The sequence below is a fragment of the Urocitellus parryii genome, chromosome 1 (genome assembly GCF_045843805.1).
Source record: "Urocitellus parryii isolate mUroPar1 chromosome 1, mUroPar1.hap1, whole genome shotgun sequence".
Lineage (NCBI taxonomy): Eukaryota > Metazoa > Chordata > Mammalia > Rodentia > Sciuridae > Urocitellus > Urocitellus parryii.
Window position 1 is genome coordinate 124,817,067 of NC_135531.1, and position 17,329 is coordinate 124,834,395.

Genomic DNA, 17,329 nt, shown 5'->3' on the forward strand with positions numbered 1-17,329 from the left:
TGGGACCCTATCTTTAAATAAAATACAAAATAGGTTGGGGATGTGGCTCAGTTGTCGAGTGCCCCTGAGTTCAATCCCCAGTACCAAAAAAAAAAAAAAAAAAACAAAAATTGTGGGTAAGGGATTAATATAACTCTGAAGCAGTGAGTGACCTAGCTCTTACAATTTCAAAGTAACAAAGTGCCCAGCCTTGGAGAATAAATTGATGCAAACTATGTGCAAGACAGACGTGGTTATGAATAGACTAGATTGACTGGCCTTTCATTTTTTCATCCTTGCATGCCCAGAACAAATGGTATTAAGCTGAATGTGTGCTTTGCTTAATTCTAACGTTTGAATGGCCCTCTGTGTAGGCTTTGTGAGTGTTGGAAAGCTGAAACTGCACTGCAAGATACATGCCTCTATGTAAAAGAAATGTTGACAGTTGAATTATCAGCTGTTAAAAACCCAGAGGCTTAATCATAAGTGAGAGCAGCCAGGCAGCACCTGTGGTATACTTGATAGCAAATGCACCTTGCTCATAGAAGGTGTCTGGGTTTATGTGTCAAACCAAGAAGAGCAGTGCTGTTTCCATTTTAGACTGGAATGTTTTTGCTATTTTAAGTGTTTAATGCAAACAGTATAAAATATAAGTATTTGAAAAGTCAACTGGTATTTTTGATTGGACATTTATGCCTATTTAGGGAAAGACTTCCAAGTTGTGTTTTCCTTTGTGTTTTGGAAAATGGGGAGGACAAGTGTTTATGCAGTTGTGTGAGAAGCTTCCTGAAACCTGACCTTGGTTTTCTATTTTTTTTTTCCTTTTAGGATGATTATTTCAGAAACTGGAATCCCAACAAGCCCTTTGACCAAGGTAAGGAATGCAACATGTCTTGCTGTGTATAGTCTATGAGAAATACTGTCTTTTCCTTCCTCGTGTGCTGAGTTAATGCTTACAAAGGCCAGCTAGCTGTCTTGTATTATTGATTTGGGGGACCGAATTGAGTAGGGTAATAACAATTATTTTATCAAGGTGGTTATTTAAGGTTATGTCTAGGACCAATTTAGACAGTTTTTTTTTTTAATTGAATTGACCAGTACAATCATTGATTAGTTTTGTTTAGAATAACAAAAATAGTGGACTGATTATCAGACTGAGCTGGTGAATAATGGGCTGAATCTAGTGCTTTTAGCCCCAGAACCCGTGCCTAGAAATGTTCTTCAATTCACATGAGTAATAAAAATGAAACTTTCTAAGGAAAACGTTGATCCTGGAGGTTTTCAAAGGCACTGATACTTCATTTGTTAAGTACCTACTTCATGGTTTCTAAATAGAAATCTGTTTCTGCAGTGACTGACCATTTGGGTTTCACTGGGTCCTCAGAGGGCTCTTTTCATACACCCCATCAGGCATAGAATAGTAGCTTGATGGCTGTTGTAAATCACTAACCACATCCTCATGTGAGTTATTTAAGACACAACAAGGACCTGCCATGAATCAGGTCCCTGCTCCCATCCTTCCACGTGGGGCTGCTCTTGACACAGCCCCTGCTGCTGAAAATGATGGTAGGTTGCACTTGAAGTACATTCCTGCCGTGACGCTGAGACTCAGAGGAAGATATTGCCTCCCGTGTCTCCGAGGGCCCATGCTTCTGAGAATCAGCTCTAGTGCGTGGCTTGAGTACTAAATGAGACGGCGCGGTCAATTTGAAGGGAGGTATTGACGTGTCATGGGTGTGGAGTGCCCTTTTCTGCCCTCTGCTTTGTCACTTTAATTGACCACTCACTCTGGACTCTGGCTTTCCTACCAACAGAACTAGTATTAAATTTTTCATATGTGCTTTTGACTGATGCCTTGAAGGAGTGCAATAGTTTGTGCATTCGTGCATGCATTCGACCATCCCATCCCTCTCAGATCTTTACTGAGCTCACCCTGGTTGTACAAGTCACCAAGATACTGAGGAGAGAGCAAAGAAGCTGAGGTGCCTACCCCAGGGGAGCTCAGCAAGGAGGAGCAGGGAGAGAGGAGCAGGTCAGTTGCAGTGGGTGGGATATGTTAACGGGTGGGAGAAGCAGCATGGGACTCGGCAGGTGGGGACTCTAGGGGTGTGAAGGTGGGTGTACAGGAAGACTTTGCTTTCTAGGCTGTCTGGGTTCTCCATGCCCTGGGCTGCCAGGCCTCACTGCTTTCCAGATCTAACCATGGCTGAAACATCTCAATCATTCACCCTGATGTGTATGAAGGTATTAGTAATTTAGTTTAGGGATTTCCCATGAAAAATGATCAAAATTAGAGAAGTTTCTTTAAAAGGATAAACCTTGATTTTTGAAGAATATTCATAGATGCTGAGCCACAAATTCCAAATTCCCTGTCCCTGTCTGATAAATGAGCCCTTCTACAGATGTCCCTAGCAGGCTTTTGCTCACAAAGGCAACTCGACTGATGGTTACAGTGAACTGATTTTTTTTTTTTTTTAAGTTAAGAACCAGAAATAGGTTCTTGTCCTACAAGGATCAAATAGCTGTCAGATCCCCGGATTGCAAACAAGTATAGAACCCTGACCAGGACAGACATTTTTATTTTCTCTAATGTACATAGAAGAAGGGAGTACATGAAAGGTGGGCATCATTTCATTACTGGGAGTATAAATGATTACTTCTGTGGGCACAGGGGGTCACACAGAAACTTGAGGCACCCAAAACAACCCGATATTTAAATTCGCTTAGGAAAAAGATGCAAACAAGGATTTTTCTCTCCTAGAAGTGATGGTCCATCCCCTGCTGGCTTTTTTGAGCTTGCAGGCTTAAAAACTGGGTCTGCTCAAATGAATCCTTCCAGAAAAATCTCATGGCTTTATGGGGTTGGTAGAGGGCCTTCGTGAGTAGCCCCATTTCGTACCTGAGGTGTAGCTGCTGTTGGCTATTTCTTTTTTTTTTTTTTTTTTAAGAGAGAGAGAGGGAGAGAGAGAGAGATAATTTTTTTAATATTTATTTTTTAGTTCTCGGCGGACACAACATCTTTGTTGGTATGTGGTGCTGAGGATTGAACCCGGGCCGCACGCATGCCAGGCGAGCGCGCTACCGCTGAGCCACATCCCCAGCCCTGTTGGCTATTTCTATACAGAGCCCTGGGGAGAGCAGGCCGAGGGCTGAGAATAGCCTTCACTTAAAATATCAGCCCCAGCAGATGTCATCCATTACACTGTGGGCTGCTCAATAAAAATGGGAGGTCACTCTATCAGGGCTGACACGACTGGGTGAAATATAAACCACAGGCGTGGAAGATGCAGAGCATTTCATCTTCCAGAAAATAGGAGAATTGCTGAGATCCAGTGCAAGTTGTCAGCAGCAGAGAGAAGTCCTTTTCCCCTCCTAAACTGAAAAGAGACTCAAATGTAGTGGGTTTGTGGTGGGAATCTTATTCTTTGTCGGAATAGAACTTGTTGAAAAGCACTTTCAGAGTTCCAGAGGACAAATATGGGATACAAGGGGGTGGAAGAGGCTTCATGATAGAGGTGGGCCTGCAGCGGGGTGGGCAGGCGGGTGGAGAGGGAGGACCCAGCATGGGGCATTTTCGTGCATTGCAGTCATAAAGTGATGGGAGACAGATGATGGAGGTCATTCCATACCAATCTACCAAATTTAAACTTTGTTTTCTCAGCAACAGGGAGCCATAGAAAGTTCTTAAGCAGATGAGTGACATAAGGAAGGCAATATTTTGGAGGATTTTGTTTGGTGATGTGATACTTGTGATTAGGAACCTCAGAATACTTGCTAATGGATGTTACTCCTGTAGGACTCTTGCATACATAACTTCTTCAAGTCGTCATCCATGGTCATAGAACCCTGGGCTCTGGCTGTCACAGGTAGTCAGAATTTGGAACCCAGCTTTCTAGCTTGACCTTTGAAATGCCCCTGTGGCCTCTGATTATCTGAGATGTTCATGTGAATAGTTAGAAGACTTAAAATACTCAAGAAGTCGTTGCTGGGCTGTAATTGCTCTCTGCTTAAAGATATGTACTGAACTTTGCACAACAGGGTTTTCTGGAGCCTGCACTTATCATCATGTAATCGACTCTAAAGCAGTTAGAAGAAAAGTGCCTTACCCGGCCTCTAAAATGAGGCTCCAATTTCTTTAACTTGTTATCTTGAAACGAATCATTAATGCTCTGTCCGTGAAATATAATAGCCATCAACTTCAGGCTTTCAAAGACGAATTCTTTCTGAGATTAGGATAAGGGAGTCTATCTTTTTTTTTTGTAATGATTTAATGCCAAATCTCCTTGCAGAAGGGATGGACAGCCGTTCAGAAAATTGAAGGGAAGAATTATTAACTCAGATGAGAAATTTTCTTTGTGAGGTCCACCAAGAATGACGCCCTGCTGAGAGCAGCAGGTGGGCACAGCTGGGGGGAGCCCTGGGCCATTGCAGAGGCCTTTCCTGTCTTGCACAGGCAGGAGCAGGGGAGGCCCAGGACTGGACTCTGCAGGAAGAGGGCCCAGGTACAGAGTTCTGAGTGGCTGCAGAGTTTTCCAGAGCCTGTGCTGCATTGCCCTGTTAGTCACATGCTCCCTCCAGTGGCCCCGGGCCAACCCAGGAGCTCAGACCAGGGCATTGCTTCTCAAAGTGGGATCTCATCCCCGTCCCTAGTGTGGAACACTCATGTACTCAGTCATCTCTTGCAGATTCCTCATGGTCATTGGCAATCTCAAAACTCTGAAAAAAAAAAAGTTTTCAGTAAAAATGTTCACTGAAGCCAGGTGTGGTGATTCCAGCAATGTTATCCCAGCAATTCCCGAGGCTGAGGCAGGAGGATTGCAAGTTTTTGAGACCAGCTTCAGCAACTTAGTGAAGCTCTTAGCTACTTAGAGAGATCCTGTCTCAAAATCAAAAGGGCTGGAGATGTGGCTCAGTGGTTAAGCACCCTTGGGTTCAATTCCTGGTACCAAAAAAAATATCTAAATAAATAAGTACAAAAGAAGGGAAAAATCAATTAACTTACCATTTTTTAACTTTGCTTTAACCACCTGTTTTCATTTTTGTGGATACATGATACACTTCCTGGTTACCCAGAGGAGGTAGTGTATTCTGCGGGGTGCACTTTGGTAAATGTAGTGTGAGGTCTTGCAGTTCAGAATCAGATTCTCTCTCAATTTAGAACATGGCTGCCAGTACCTAGCTGTGTGATTCTAGGCAAGTAGCTTAACTTCTCTGATTCTAAGTCTTTCTATCTGGAAATGAAATAGTAATAAATAGTAATAGTAATAGTAAGTAATAGTAGAGAAGATTAAATGAGTTAATTCGTACCGAATTAATTTGTGTAGCAAGTGCTGATTTAGCAAGTAGTGGATGCTTTTCATTTTCTCCTGTGTACCTGCCTGTCCCTTCCCATGCAGGTTTTAGTTCTTTCTCCTTTGTTTCCTTCTAGAGGCCTCAGCGTTGGGGTGCTCTGACTCTCTTGGGGCTGAATTGGCGCTGGCCTATTCTGCTCTAGGTGGGCCACTGTGGTGCTACTCCCCTGTTTCCTGTTATCAGAGCTGAAGAGGTTCTGGCTCCTTTTCTTTCTTGCTACCGGGGATTGAACCCAGGGGTGCTCAACCACTGAGCCACCTCCCCAGCCCTATTTTGTATTTTATTTAGAGACAGGATCTCACTGAGTTGCTTAGGGCCTCGCTAAGTTGCTGAGGCTGGCTTTGAACTTGCTGGGATTACAGGTATGCACCATCAGCCAGCTTCAGAGTTCAGGCTCTTGATGCATTTATACAGTCACCCCATAAATAGTTATCCCATGCTCCATGTTGAAGCCCACTGTGCTGGATAACAGCACAGCAGTGAGGAAGACCCCTCTCCAGGGCACTCCTAGTTACGCATCCCAAGACATCGACCTGCTGTCTTGTACAGGAATGGAGTGTGTGTAAGCCCTGGGGCTGGTGGGCTAGGGAGCAAGAGTGAGCAAGGGGTGGGGGGGGCGTGAGGGCGGTGAGTCTGGGTAACTGAGAAAGCCCTGAGGTATCAAGCGTTCCTACAGGCGACACAGCCTGTAGCAGTGATGGTGTGTTCTTTGGTTTCACTGCGGCCTGGGCGTTCTGGGCCTCCAGTCTGTGGACCAGGCTCTGTGGTGCTGCACAACTAACCGTGCTGATCACAATCACCCTTGGTGAAATTAAGAGGTGGTGTCCCTTTCTTTCTTCTTCCTTTCAGGGTTGATGAGAAAGGTTATTCAAAAGACCTGGGTGGAGGAGATAGAATTTATTGAACCATTAAAAAAAAAAATCTGGGCACCGTGGCAGGCACCTGTAATCCCAGCAGCTTGGGAGGCTGAGGCAGGAGGATTGCACATTCAAAGCCAGCCTCAGCAACTGAGGCCTTAAGCGACTCAGTGAGACCCTTTCTCTAAATCAAATACAAAATAGGGCTGGGGCTGTGGCTCAGTGGTCAAGTGCCCCTGAGTTCAATCCCTGGTACCCCATCCCCCCCAAAAAATGTATTGCTTTGGGGATTCATTTGGGGATGAACAAAATGCAAAATGGATTTTATCAAGTTGCTTCAGAGCTCCTTACTAGTTCTTACTAGTCCTTTTTGAAAAATAAAATCAAAGCTAAGCCACAGTATTTTTTTTTTCCTAGATAAAAGCGTTTTGCTGCTACTGTTGTTGTATTTGGGGCAATTTATATATGTATACATAAAGACTTATATATATAAATTTCTACATAAAAGGTAACGTTATGTATATAATCACCACCTCACTACTTTAGGATGAAATTCTGATTACATGAAGATGTCCCAAAGTGATGGGATGCAAATGAGCTGAGCTTCTCTGAAGTAGCCCTGGTCCTCTTGGGAAGGAGTGTGTTTGGGTGTTACGTTCCCCTCTAGCCACATGAGGAGACCTGCCTGCAGACGTTACTCACAGAACTGATGCGAAACAGGGTTCCTTTAAAGTGACATAAATGAGGAATTTAGAGAAAGTGTGCAGCCACAGGCTTTAAGGATGATAGATTTTTTTTCTTCTGGAGTGAATTCTAATTCTTCTCGGACAGCCCATCTGCAGCTAACCCTCAGCCGAGGCCAGGGATCTTCAGAGCAGAATAGGAGTGGGTGGAAATTGATCTCCAGATTAAAATAAAGCCTATGTTGCCCGGGACCCCTGTTCCTCATGCTGTTCACTTGAATAGAAGAAAAGAAGAAAACCCTGGCCCTTTGACTTCCAGCCTATTATACTGGCATCTTGACAAGCTCAAATCCTGACCAAAGCCCGGAACTGTTTGAAGGTAGAAATCCTACAACTCAAAAGGAGAAAGTTCTTCCCCTGTTCTACCTGCGTTTCCAGAACCAGAGCCCTTGGATTACTGCAGCGTTGGTGTTTTGCCAAGGTTTACAAGTGGGGGTGGGGGTGGGGTCAGAATTCCTTATTTCTAGGATTGTTCTTTAGGTATTTTTTTCTTTAGATGAATGGGAAAATTTATATGATAAGCCTGATAGAAATGTTGAGTCTGTAGCAGTTCTCCGATGTGGAATTAAACCTCACCCCGCAAAGAGCCTCTGATTTGCATTCATAGGACCTTGAAAAAAATTTTTTTTTTTTAAGAATCCATCCACCTTCTCTGATCCCTGATTTTCAGAGGCAGCTGGCCTGGTTTGTGGGGCACATCTTAATCATTTTCTCTTGACTCCCTCACATTTGGCAGGATTGGTGTCTCCTGTTATAGACTCTTTTTCCCTATAACAGAGATGCATTTCCTACACCAACTCTTCTTGTTCACCTACACCCTGCTCCAGACTGCCTCCCATGCCAGCCCGATTTGGCTCTTTCCCATTGCCATTCCCTTTGTGTCTTGATCCTGACACTAAAATAGTTACCATTTAAAAAATGTTTGTGGAGGACTGACTTGTAAATGTTCTGACTCGATTCTAGCAGAAAAGAAATGGAAAACTGTTCATTCAGATATTGGTGTGCACTGGCTTTCACTTAGACTGTCTGCTTTGATGTCAGATCAAGTTAAAACATTCCTATTTGATCTTTGTCTGATTTTTGCCTGTTTGCTTATTTTTGAGAAATAAAGCCCAAGATTGAAATCCCATGCATGTTCTCTGGGTCCCTTTCCATTTTCTTTTTTTTCTAAAGGTGACTAGATCATTGATCCGTGTTTTGATACTTTTATGCCATAAGTGTGTGGCCACGTACATTACACTAAATTATACATTTTACAGTAGAAAATAATATTTCTTTCCCTAATCTGTTTAGTTCACCTAATGTTGTTTTTTTGGTGCTTTCTCTTTAGATACTTATAGATGTGACTGACACCTATTATGTCATTTTCGTAGTATGCCATGGTTTATCTAATTATCCCCCACTGATGGACATTTATGTCATTTGCTCTGCTGCTGGGACTGCTTTTTAAAACATTTTAAACATACTGACACTTCCATCTACCCCTGAGCCTGGAGAGATGTATCTCAGGAAGATGGTCCAAGTGGGATATGGCTCTGCCACTGTTAAAATGGGTCACTTTGGGCACATCACATGGACTTTCCTGACCTCAGTCTGTCCATCTTTGAAATAAAGGGGGTGAACTAAATGGTTCCTGAAACCCTTGCCGTCTATGATAGTTCAATTCAGGCCCCCTAGGTTTCTGTGTATGTTTTCTTATGAAGGAAAGATGAAAACTTTGAATAATGTTCTTATTTCAAAGGTTACAGTTTAACCAATGAGGTGTGAATATAACTTCAATAAAACCAGTAGAATTAAGTGGGCCTTTTGGCCAAGAAGAGAAGGGCGTTATACAAGGAGGCTTAGGATAAACAGCAGATAGTAGGCACAGTAGGAAGTAATTTCTCTTCTCATAGGGTCCTGTGGGACACTGCAAGGTTGGGAGGAAAGAGCAGGGGTTTAAAAGGCTCAAGTCAAATTTAAACAGTTGCATTAGCTTGCCTACATTAGAGTAGTTTGCTTCATCTAAACTTTACTTTCTCATATGTAGATTGGGTCTATTGGCTCCTATTTTTTAGGGCATTTGTAGATACTAATGTGATTATGTTTGCAAAAGGCCACTTGCATTTTTTTTCCTGCCTCAGTCAACTCTGCCAAGCCCAACTGCATAGGCTCCACTTCCTCACCATGGACTCGGGTGCAGGGTGCTGGGGTGGCCCTGTGAGTGTTCTGCTGTGGCTTCTCAGTGAGCTCCCAGGACCCTGGGTTTCTAGAACAAAAGCCATTCTGGTTTCAAAGGGTTGTGTTCCACCCTTTGAATGAAGTAATAGAGAATCATGAGCATATAAAATCCACCTTGCAATTATGGGGCACTGTGGCTTTCTATTGCTGTGTTTAAGAGGTTCTTTCAGCACCATCAAATCCATTTTAAAGACATGTTTATTACCTTTCCCCAAACTCATGAAATGTGGTGTTTTATAAAAAAGGGGGGGGGGACCTCTTTGCTGCTCTTCCACCTGCTAGGTAGAATAGCCCCTGAATTAATTATACTGTATTTGTTGAGTCTTAATGAACCAGCTTTGGTTTGGGTAAATTCTCAATAGGGGAAAAAAGTGTCAGTTGAATTTTAAAATTGATCAATATCGCTGCTTAGATTTTTCTTCTTGGAGAGCATAGAGCAGATTAAAGTGTTTTCCCAGGAGGGAGAGGGCCTCTCCAAGAAAACTGCTGAAACCCCTAGTGTGCCCCATTCCTCCTATACCCAAAAAGAGGGTTTTGTTTTGTGTGAGGCCCTCAGTTGTACTATATGCTGCAGTGCATTGCTGAGGACCTGTGGAATGTTCCCTCTGTCCCAGTGACCAAGTGTGGATGGGCAGAGACGTAGTGTGATGGAAAACTCTAGGCTTTGCAGTGAGAGAGATCAGGCCCAGTTCCCACCTCTCCCTTTGAATAGCTGTGTGTACCAAGGCTAGTGCCAAACTTCTCTGGGATCCAGTTTCCTTATCTGTAAAACAGAAGTTATGGCATTTATTGCATCTATGACATGAGGGATCTTTAAAACTCCTGATCTAATCTAAAAAAATACGATAAAGATAAGAAAGCTGTGACATAAGATAAAGGACTGAAGTTTTGTTTTGGAGACTCAGATTTGGAAGGATCTTAGCACTTTTGGATGTATCTACTTATCCTGTCAGAGTGTGAGCTAATTGATCCATTAATCATTGAACCAATTACTTATGGATCACCTTGTAGGGGCTGTGCTGATTGTGGTTTATGTAGCCTGGAGAGAAACATCTGAAATAAAATCAGCCATTTGAGGTATCTTGACAGGAGCTTGCAAAGTGGAGACTTAGCCCTAGTGAGTGAAGGTCAAGGTCAGGAAAACAATCCTAGAAGTGACCTGGGAGCCTCTAAAGATCAGCAGATGTTTGGGGGTGAACAGGAGGGGGAGGATGTGATGGAAAATATGTTCTGATAGTGGTCATTCAGTATAGAAGTGAAGTGTGACAATGCTTTGGCCAGTGGGGGCTACTATGACAAAAAAGCCATGACTGAGTAATTCACAAACAATTGACTTGTATTTCTCACAGTTCTGGAAGCTGTAAGTATAAGATCCAGGTGGGAGCATGGTGAGGTTATTATGAGGGCCCTACCTCATTAGACCTGCAGATAGTATGCCTCTCTTTAAAAATATGCGTGTGTGTGTGTGTGTGTGTGTGTGTGTGTGTGTGTGTGTGTGTAATTTAATGTGAGCATGTTGGGGAGGGAATCCAGGGAAACTCTACCACTGAACTCCATCCCCAGCCATTTTAAATTTTTAAATTTTTTAATTTTGAGACAGGGTCTCACTAAGTTGCCCAGGCTGGCCTCGAACTTCTGACCGTCCTGCCTTGGCCTCCCAAGTAGCTGGGATTACAGGTGTGCATCACCACACCCAGCTTGGAAATACTTATTAAGAGATAGGAAGTGCATACAATTTACTATTTAGCAGGCTATCTCACTCTTTACCTACTTATCTCTGAAGACTCTTTCTGATGGGCATCTTGTAGTGCCCCTTGAGCCAATCCTTAGCAGCAGGGGGGACCTGATGCAGTGCCTGAGGAATGGGGAATTTTGACCCCTTGTACCCGTTTCTCTGGAGAGCAACCATGACCTGACTTGGCTGAGGTATTCTTGACGGCTAAGCTAGGTACTCCCAGAACTTCTAACGTCTCGGGGTAGCTAAAGCATAAAGATGCTTTTGGACGTTTGAAATCTACTTGTTCTTCATTGCTGGCCAAGCAGTTATTTAAAAGAATACCAGACAGGGTCGGTGTGTCTTTGGGCTCTTGGTGGCTTGACCTGGTCTTTTGTCTCAGTGTGTGTGTGTAAGTGCTGGAGGCTGATGAGTCCTTGGAGTCCCTCTGACCTGGAGCAGCTGGGTGGCCTAAGGGGTGGAGGTAGCACCTAGCAGAACTGGGGACACATTACCTTAAGCTGAAGTTGTCTTTGTTTGGAGCATGCTCGGGGACCAGGAGGCCTAAGGCCACATGAAATAAGCATACAAGTCTGAATGGTGAGGCCCAGTGTCCTGCAGAGTGGTGGATCGTGCCTGCTGTTTCCACTTTGAAATGGATTGTTTTAGTCTCTAGAAGAGGGAAACTCACGTGTGTCCACATGCATGCGCCCTCACATGTGTAAAACTTACACAGAATATGGTGTTAGGATTTAGAAACATCAACCACTGCTCTAAGAACCTGGGAGGAGCCTGTTTGATCTCAAGAGCACCAATGGGTGGAGCTGAGTTTTCTTGTTCTCCAGAGGGCGGGGCAGCATCTGGCCTGACAGCCTGGCCAGGAGGAGCTATTCATAAGAGGGTGGGAGCTATGCAGATGGCCCTTGCCATTCCTGCATGTCTTTCACCCCAAAGATACTGAAGGTGGAACATGTCAGATGTAGTCAGCCAGTTCAAGAAGATTCCCCAGTCGGATGAAGAATTGTTCTCTGAGGCTCCTGAAGCCACTGTGACATTCCAGCCTTGAATTTGCCCAGGGCTTACCCCCTCCATCACATGGGTCCTCAGTCTGCTCTCTGCTCCTGTCCCTCTCTTTGCCTCTCTGACTCCAGGATGTTGATCAATGCCTTTCCCTCTGGCATCCACTTCAGGAAATGCTCCGTTTTCTTGCAGGAATTTACTTGAAATGGCACTTAGTTATTCTCAGATCTGTAATCAAATGCATGATAGTCTGACCTGGATTTATTCTTTTTTAAAATTTCTCTTTGCTGCCTCATTCATCAAAAGGTAACTTACAGGCGTATGTGACCGTCAAGTGGTAAGATGAATAGACGGTGACCTTTGAACATAAGGAAAAAGGAGGCACACTAAATCAAGCCACAACAAAGGTACAACTCAAAAACCAGGTACAAGAGTTTTCTGTGCACTGACAGGAGTAAACCCCGGATTACCTACCAACTGAAGCAGAGAATGAAGCCCGAAGCCCCATGTTAATGCCAGGTGAAAAGAACGTGAACTAGAGGTGTCCCTGACACTGAGACTGAAGCTGCCTTCCCCTGTGGGTTCTCAGGAGAGGGTGTGCCAGGGTGCATCTGACAGGAACAGAGATCTTTCTCCACAACTCTCAGCATGGGACAGGGCTTAGTGCCAAAGTACAGTTCTATCAGTTAATCCCGTAATATAGAATCCACGGTCCTCTAAAGGTCTGGCTTGATAGATGGGTAAAATTGACAACCTCTCATTGGCCTGCACCTCGGCCAGGGAATATTCTGATGGTTTTGTTTCTGGTAACTGTTAAGCATTGGGAACAGGGAGTTCTGGACTTTTCCTGGAAGGACTAGAGAATTTGAGTGATCTGTGCTGCACATTAGTGGAAGCCAATGGATCTTCAGTTTTCATTCAAGTGGCAGGCAGAGACGCTCTGGGTCAGACATTTCAGAATCCAAGCCGGATTTTGATATCTGAATGTAGGGTCACTTTCCTTCATGCTGAGGTCAAGTCAACCACAGACAAGTGGGTGGTTGAGAATAGCCACATTCTTCCCTGCGGACATGGAATCTCAGGCAGATACAGTGGTATCAGGTGGAGCTTCACAGTGTGATGTGGGCTTTATCTGTGTGGAAAACACTCTTCTTGCACAGACGTGTATAATTACACTTCCAATTTCCAAATGTGTTCAGATACCAATATGCCTGATGAGTTCCACATTTTATCTAAAGACAATACCAAATTCATTTTAGATCTTGTTACAGAATTGTCACTAAGAGAGCCATTAGCATGATGGTTACTTTTGGAGGGGTGGGGGAGAGGTGTAGTTCACAAAGTTTCTTTTTCTTTTTCTTTTTTGTAATAGTAAGAAGGGATCCTCATGGTAGAAAAAATTGGACACATTGCAATAATGTATAGATATAGGAATATTATTTTAGATGTTTTGAAGCAAGGGTTATGAAACCAACATAAAAAAAAACCTCAATAGAAATTCACAGAATACCTAATTCTAAGTCACATTTCTTTTTTTGTGATTCAACTAGGATAAATTATTTGTAAAACAATACCCTTGGGGAAAATACACTTTTTGGATATAAGCCACATAAATGTTGGCAGGATTATGCTAATAATTATGAGTTTTGCTTTCAACAAGGTCAATCCTGAGTCCTTTCTTCCTTTCTTCCTTTCTTCCTTTCTTTTTCTTTCTTTCTTAGCTAAACAGCCCACTATCCCCTTCCTCTCCTCTCCTCTTCTCTCTCCCCCCCACCCATTCCCTCCCTATCATACTGGTGATTGAACCAAAGGGCACTTAAGCACTGAGTCACATTCCCAGACCTTTTTTTTTTTTAGAGGCAGGGTCTCACTAAGTTGCTTAGGGCCTCACTAAGTTGCTGAGGCTGACTTTGAACTTGCCGTCCTCCTGCCTCAGCCTCCTGAGCCACTGAGATTACAGGCATGGGCCACTGTGCCTAGTCTGAGTCATTGTTTTCTATCTGTGATAAGATAGGAGGAAAAATTCCCAGTTCATGAGGATGCAATGATTCTTTCAAGTTAGAGGTGAATGCTCATCATTCTGCTGTCATAGCAAGGCCCATATTTTTTTTGTCCTGAAATGAGTTCAAGTGAGTTAATGTACAGGTGTTAAAGCAGTGGTGGGTGCTAGAACCCCATGAGGGGTGGGCAAGCTCAGGATCACACAGTGCAGTGCATGGAGTTTTAAACTTCTTCCAACCCAAGAGCTGTGCCTGGGTACTCAGAACATTGTTGGTAGTGGGGACACTGAGGGTGTTTGCTACGGATGGTAGCTCTGAAATGAGTGGGAGGGAGTTACAAAGGGAGGGATTCTGGCTCCGTCCAGTTATAGAATTTTTGTAGCATGAGACCTGTAGGGAGAGCATAAGACTGCCATGGAGGAAACCAAGTCACCATCCCTGGGATGCACACACTGAAGAGTGGGCAGCCTCATGGAAATTGAGCACCAGATGGGGTGGGGTACCGTTATCATTGCTTCTGACCTTGATTTTATGTAGTTCTTGGAAAAGGCAGATCTGATGAGAGGTGGTAATTTCCTTTTGAAGTGATTCCTCCTAGGATTTCCCAAACAACCTGCCTAGCTGCTATGTCTGAGGTGTATTTAGTTTACCAAAGTCATGACTGTGCAGCTTGCAAGACAACTAAATAAATGGGTTAGTTATATAGTCCAAGCCTCATTCACTGCAAATAGAAGGGACTGAGATAAAAAATAGCTGAATTACTGTATGTTCCTAGTAAAGAAAAGTAATCTAACCCGTCAGTTTAGAGCTTCGGTTTCATGAATTTGGAACCAACCTATTCCTTGGAATGGGTTGTATTGTCTTTGGCAAGAATGGCAGGCAAATAAATGACCCTGGAGCCGTGTTTTGTCTTGCCAGAGCTGAAGATAAAGGCATACATTTCCAAATGCTGTGCAATTTCTTAGTGTGACTCATGTAAAGATTGGTGTCTTCTATTGAGAAGGGAATGCTTTCCCCTTACACGGAGGAAGGTGGGGGGATGTGAATGAAGAAGGATCTGGAAAGACCACATCTTTACAGAGTACCCATTGAGCACCTGGAGAGTAGATTAGCCTGGCCTCTGTTCTCAAGGAAAGCCCAGCATTGACCAGTGGTCTCTTCCCCAGCTTTGAATGGTAGAGCCGCATTCTGGCCATCACTGAGCTGGACTTCCCTGGAGGAGAAAGGAGAGGGACTGCTTCTTCCTCCAAGGTCCTTCAGGTTCAAGATTCTAAGGCTGGGGAACACTCAAGATAATGCAGCTGTCTGGCCAGTCACTCTGTAGGAACTTTTCAGTAGAATATTCTCTGGGTTTTGTATGCTTATGACTCTGTTACCTGCCTTTTCCTTCTGTTCCATTTTTCTTAGAACCATATTTTCCCAACTGTACTAAATGAAAATTTATACTGGTGGTATAACTTCCTAGGTGATATGGTGGGAGATACAGTTTTAATTAAGAAACCGAGTTATAGGTCCCTCATCTCTTAGCTCATTGGAAGTTCCTTTAAGAATGTCCTATAACAGGGGGCTGGGGATGTGGCTCAAGTGGTAGCGCGCTCACCTGGCAAGTGCGGGGCACTGGGTTTGATCCTCAGCACCACATAAAAATAAAATAAAGATATTGGGTTCACCGAAAACTAAAAAAATAAATATTAAAAAAAGAATGTCCTATAGCATTTCCAAGCCCTAATTAGCATAAATTTGGGCCAATAGCATTGGTACTTTTTCAAACCCTAATTAGCATAAGTTGGGACCAATAGCAGTGAATCATATACTATATAAGCTCCTAGACTAGCACACTCAGGCAGATAAAACCTGCTATGGGTCACTCTTGAACTACAAGAGTTCTGTTCCTGTTCTTCAATAAATCCTACTGTTACACTAAAAAAAAAAAAAAAAAAGAGTGTAGTATGATATTATGGTTAGTTCACAGCTTGACCTGGGGTCTCCACACCTTCTGTCCCCCAGCTTAGTCCTGTGCCCCTTCCTGTGGCCTGTCCAATTCATTATTGAGCTCTCAGTTTTATAGGCTACTCATTTGAGGAAGGCTTTCTATTTGACCCTAAGACTTTTTTTGGTTCACCTTCTCCTAATAGCCTATGTTCAGCATTGTCACATAACTATAATTTAACAACTTTTTTCTCAGGAAGAAATATTTATTATGGGCTGGGATTGTGGCTCAGCTATAGAGTGCTCGCCTAGCAAGGGCCGGACCCGGGTTTGATCCTCAGCACCACATAAAAATAAAGTTTGTCTACACCTAAAAAAATAAATAAATAAATGTTAAAAAATGTTTAGTATGCATCTGCCATGTAATAATCTTAAAGACTCATCTACTATTTGCTTTCACAGCTAGAGAAAGATCTTTTGGGGAGCAAGCTTACTTATGTCCCACATACTGCTGTATTTCTAGAGTCCAGCATAGGACTGGACACTAAGTAAATGCTAAGTTAGTAAATGTTAAATAATTGTCACTTGATGAGCACTTATTCTCCTACTCTACTCTTCTCTAAAAATGCATTTTTATGAGAGAGAGAGAGAGAGAGAGAGAGAGAGAGAGGGAGAGAGTATGTATATATAATCTTAGCAAGAACCTACAGCCATGGTTGCTCCTATTTTACAACTGAGAAATAGTTCATTTCTTGAGACTAGAATACTCAGAGGATTTTTAAAATGTTGAGGACATTCATATGTAGTGATCTGGAAAAGTATTCATGATATGAGTATCAAAAAGCAAGCAGTGTGTCTAATATGATTCTCCTTATGTAAAACAAGTGTTTATGTATGTGTACATCTGATGAGTGCTTCCATTTATATATAAAACATCTGAATCAACACCAAATCGTCACTAGTTATCTCTGAGGAATTGACTGGGAGGGCCATGAGGATCTTTACTTTTTGCTTTGTATAATTTTGAATGTTGTCATTTGAAAAATTTAATTCGAGCCTTTCTGTTTCTAAATAAAAAGAGAGAAAGGCAGCCTGGTTGTGTGTGTGCTGGTCAGGGGGATTTAAATGTGCTGTTCACACCACCCTCTCTTGTCTAGAAAAGTGATTCTCAGTGGGGGAGTTTTACTCCCAGGGGACATTTGGCAATATCTGTAGACATTCTGGGTCATCACAGTTGGGATAGGGTAAAGGCTGGAAGACTCCTCCATACTTACCCTGCCCGGAATGGTCTCCCTGACAGGTGCCTAGACAGTGCTGAGGTAGAGGGGCCCTGCTCTAGGGGCGCAGCCAGTCCTCTTCACCAGAGGCTCCGACTCCCTGACGACTGGTCCCATCACCTCAGCCTCGCCAGGACGTCAGCCATGCAGGTGGTAGATGCCCAACACTGGTCTAGGAGCAGTGGACTCAGAGCACTCTGAGGCCAGTCATTTCAGTGCCCAGTGAACTTAGCACAAG

At 43.4% G+C, this 17,329-nt stretch overlaps 1 protein-coding gene across 3 annotated transcripts in view; it reads left to right on the forward strand.

The window, feature by feature from the left end:
* Positions 1–17,329, forward strand: part of Spock1 (SPARC (osteonectin), cwcv and kazal like domains proteoglycan 1) — a 504,789-nt gene that overhangs the window by 217,611 nt on the left and 269,849 nt on the right. For all 3 annotated transcript variants that reach the window (XM_026410690.2, XM_026410689.2, XM_026410688.2), the window contains one exon: positions 808–853. In XM_026410690.2, the coding sequence (XP_026266475.1) occupies positions 808–853 (46 nt within the window). The remainder of the gene's footprint in view (positions 1–807; positions 854–17,329) is intronic.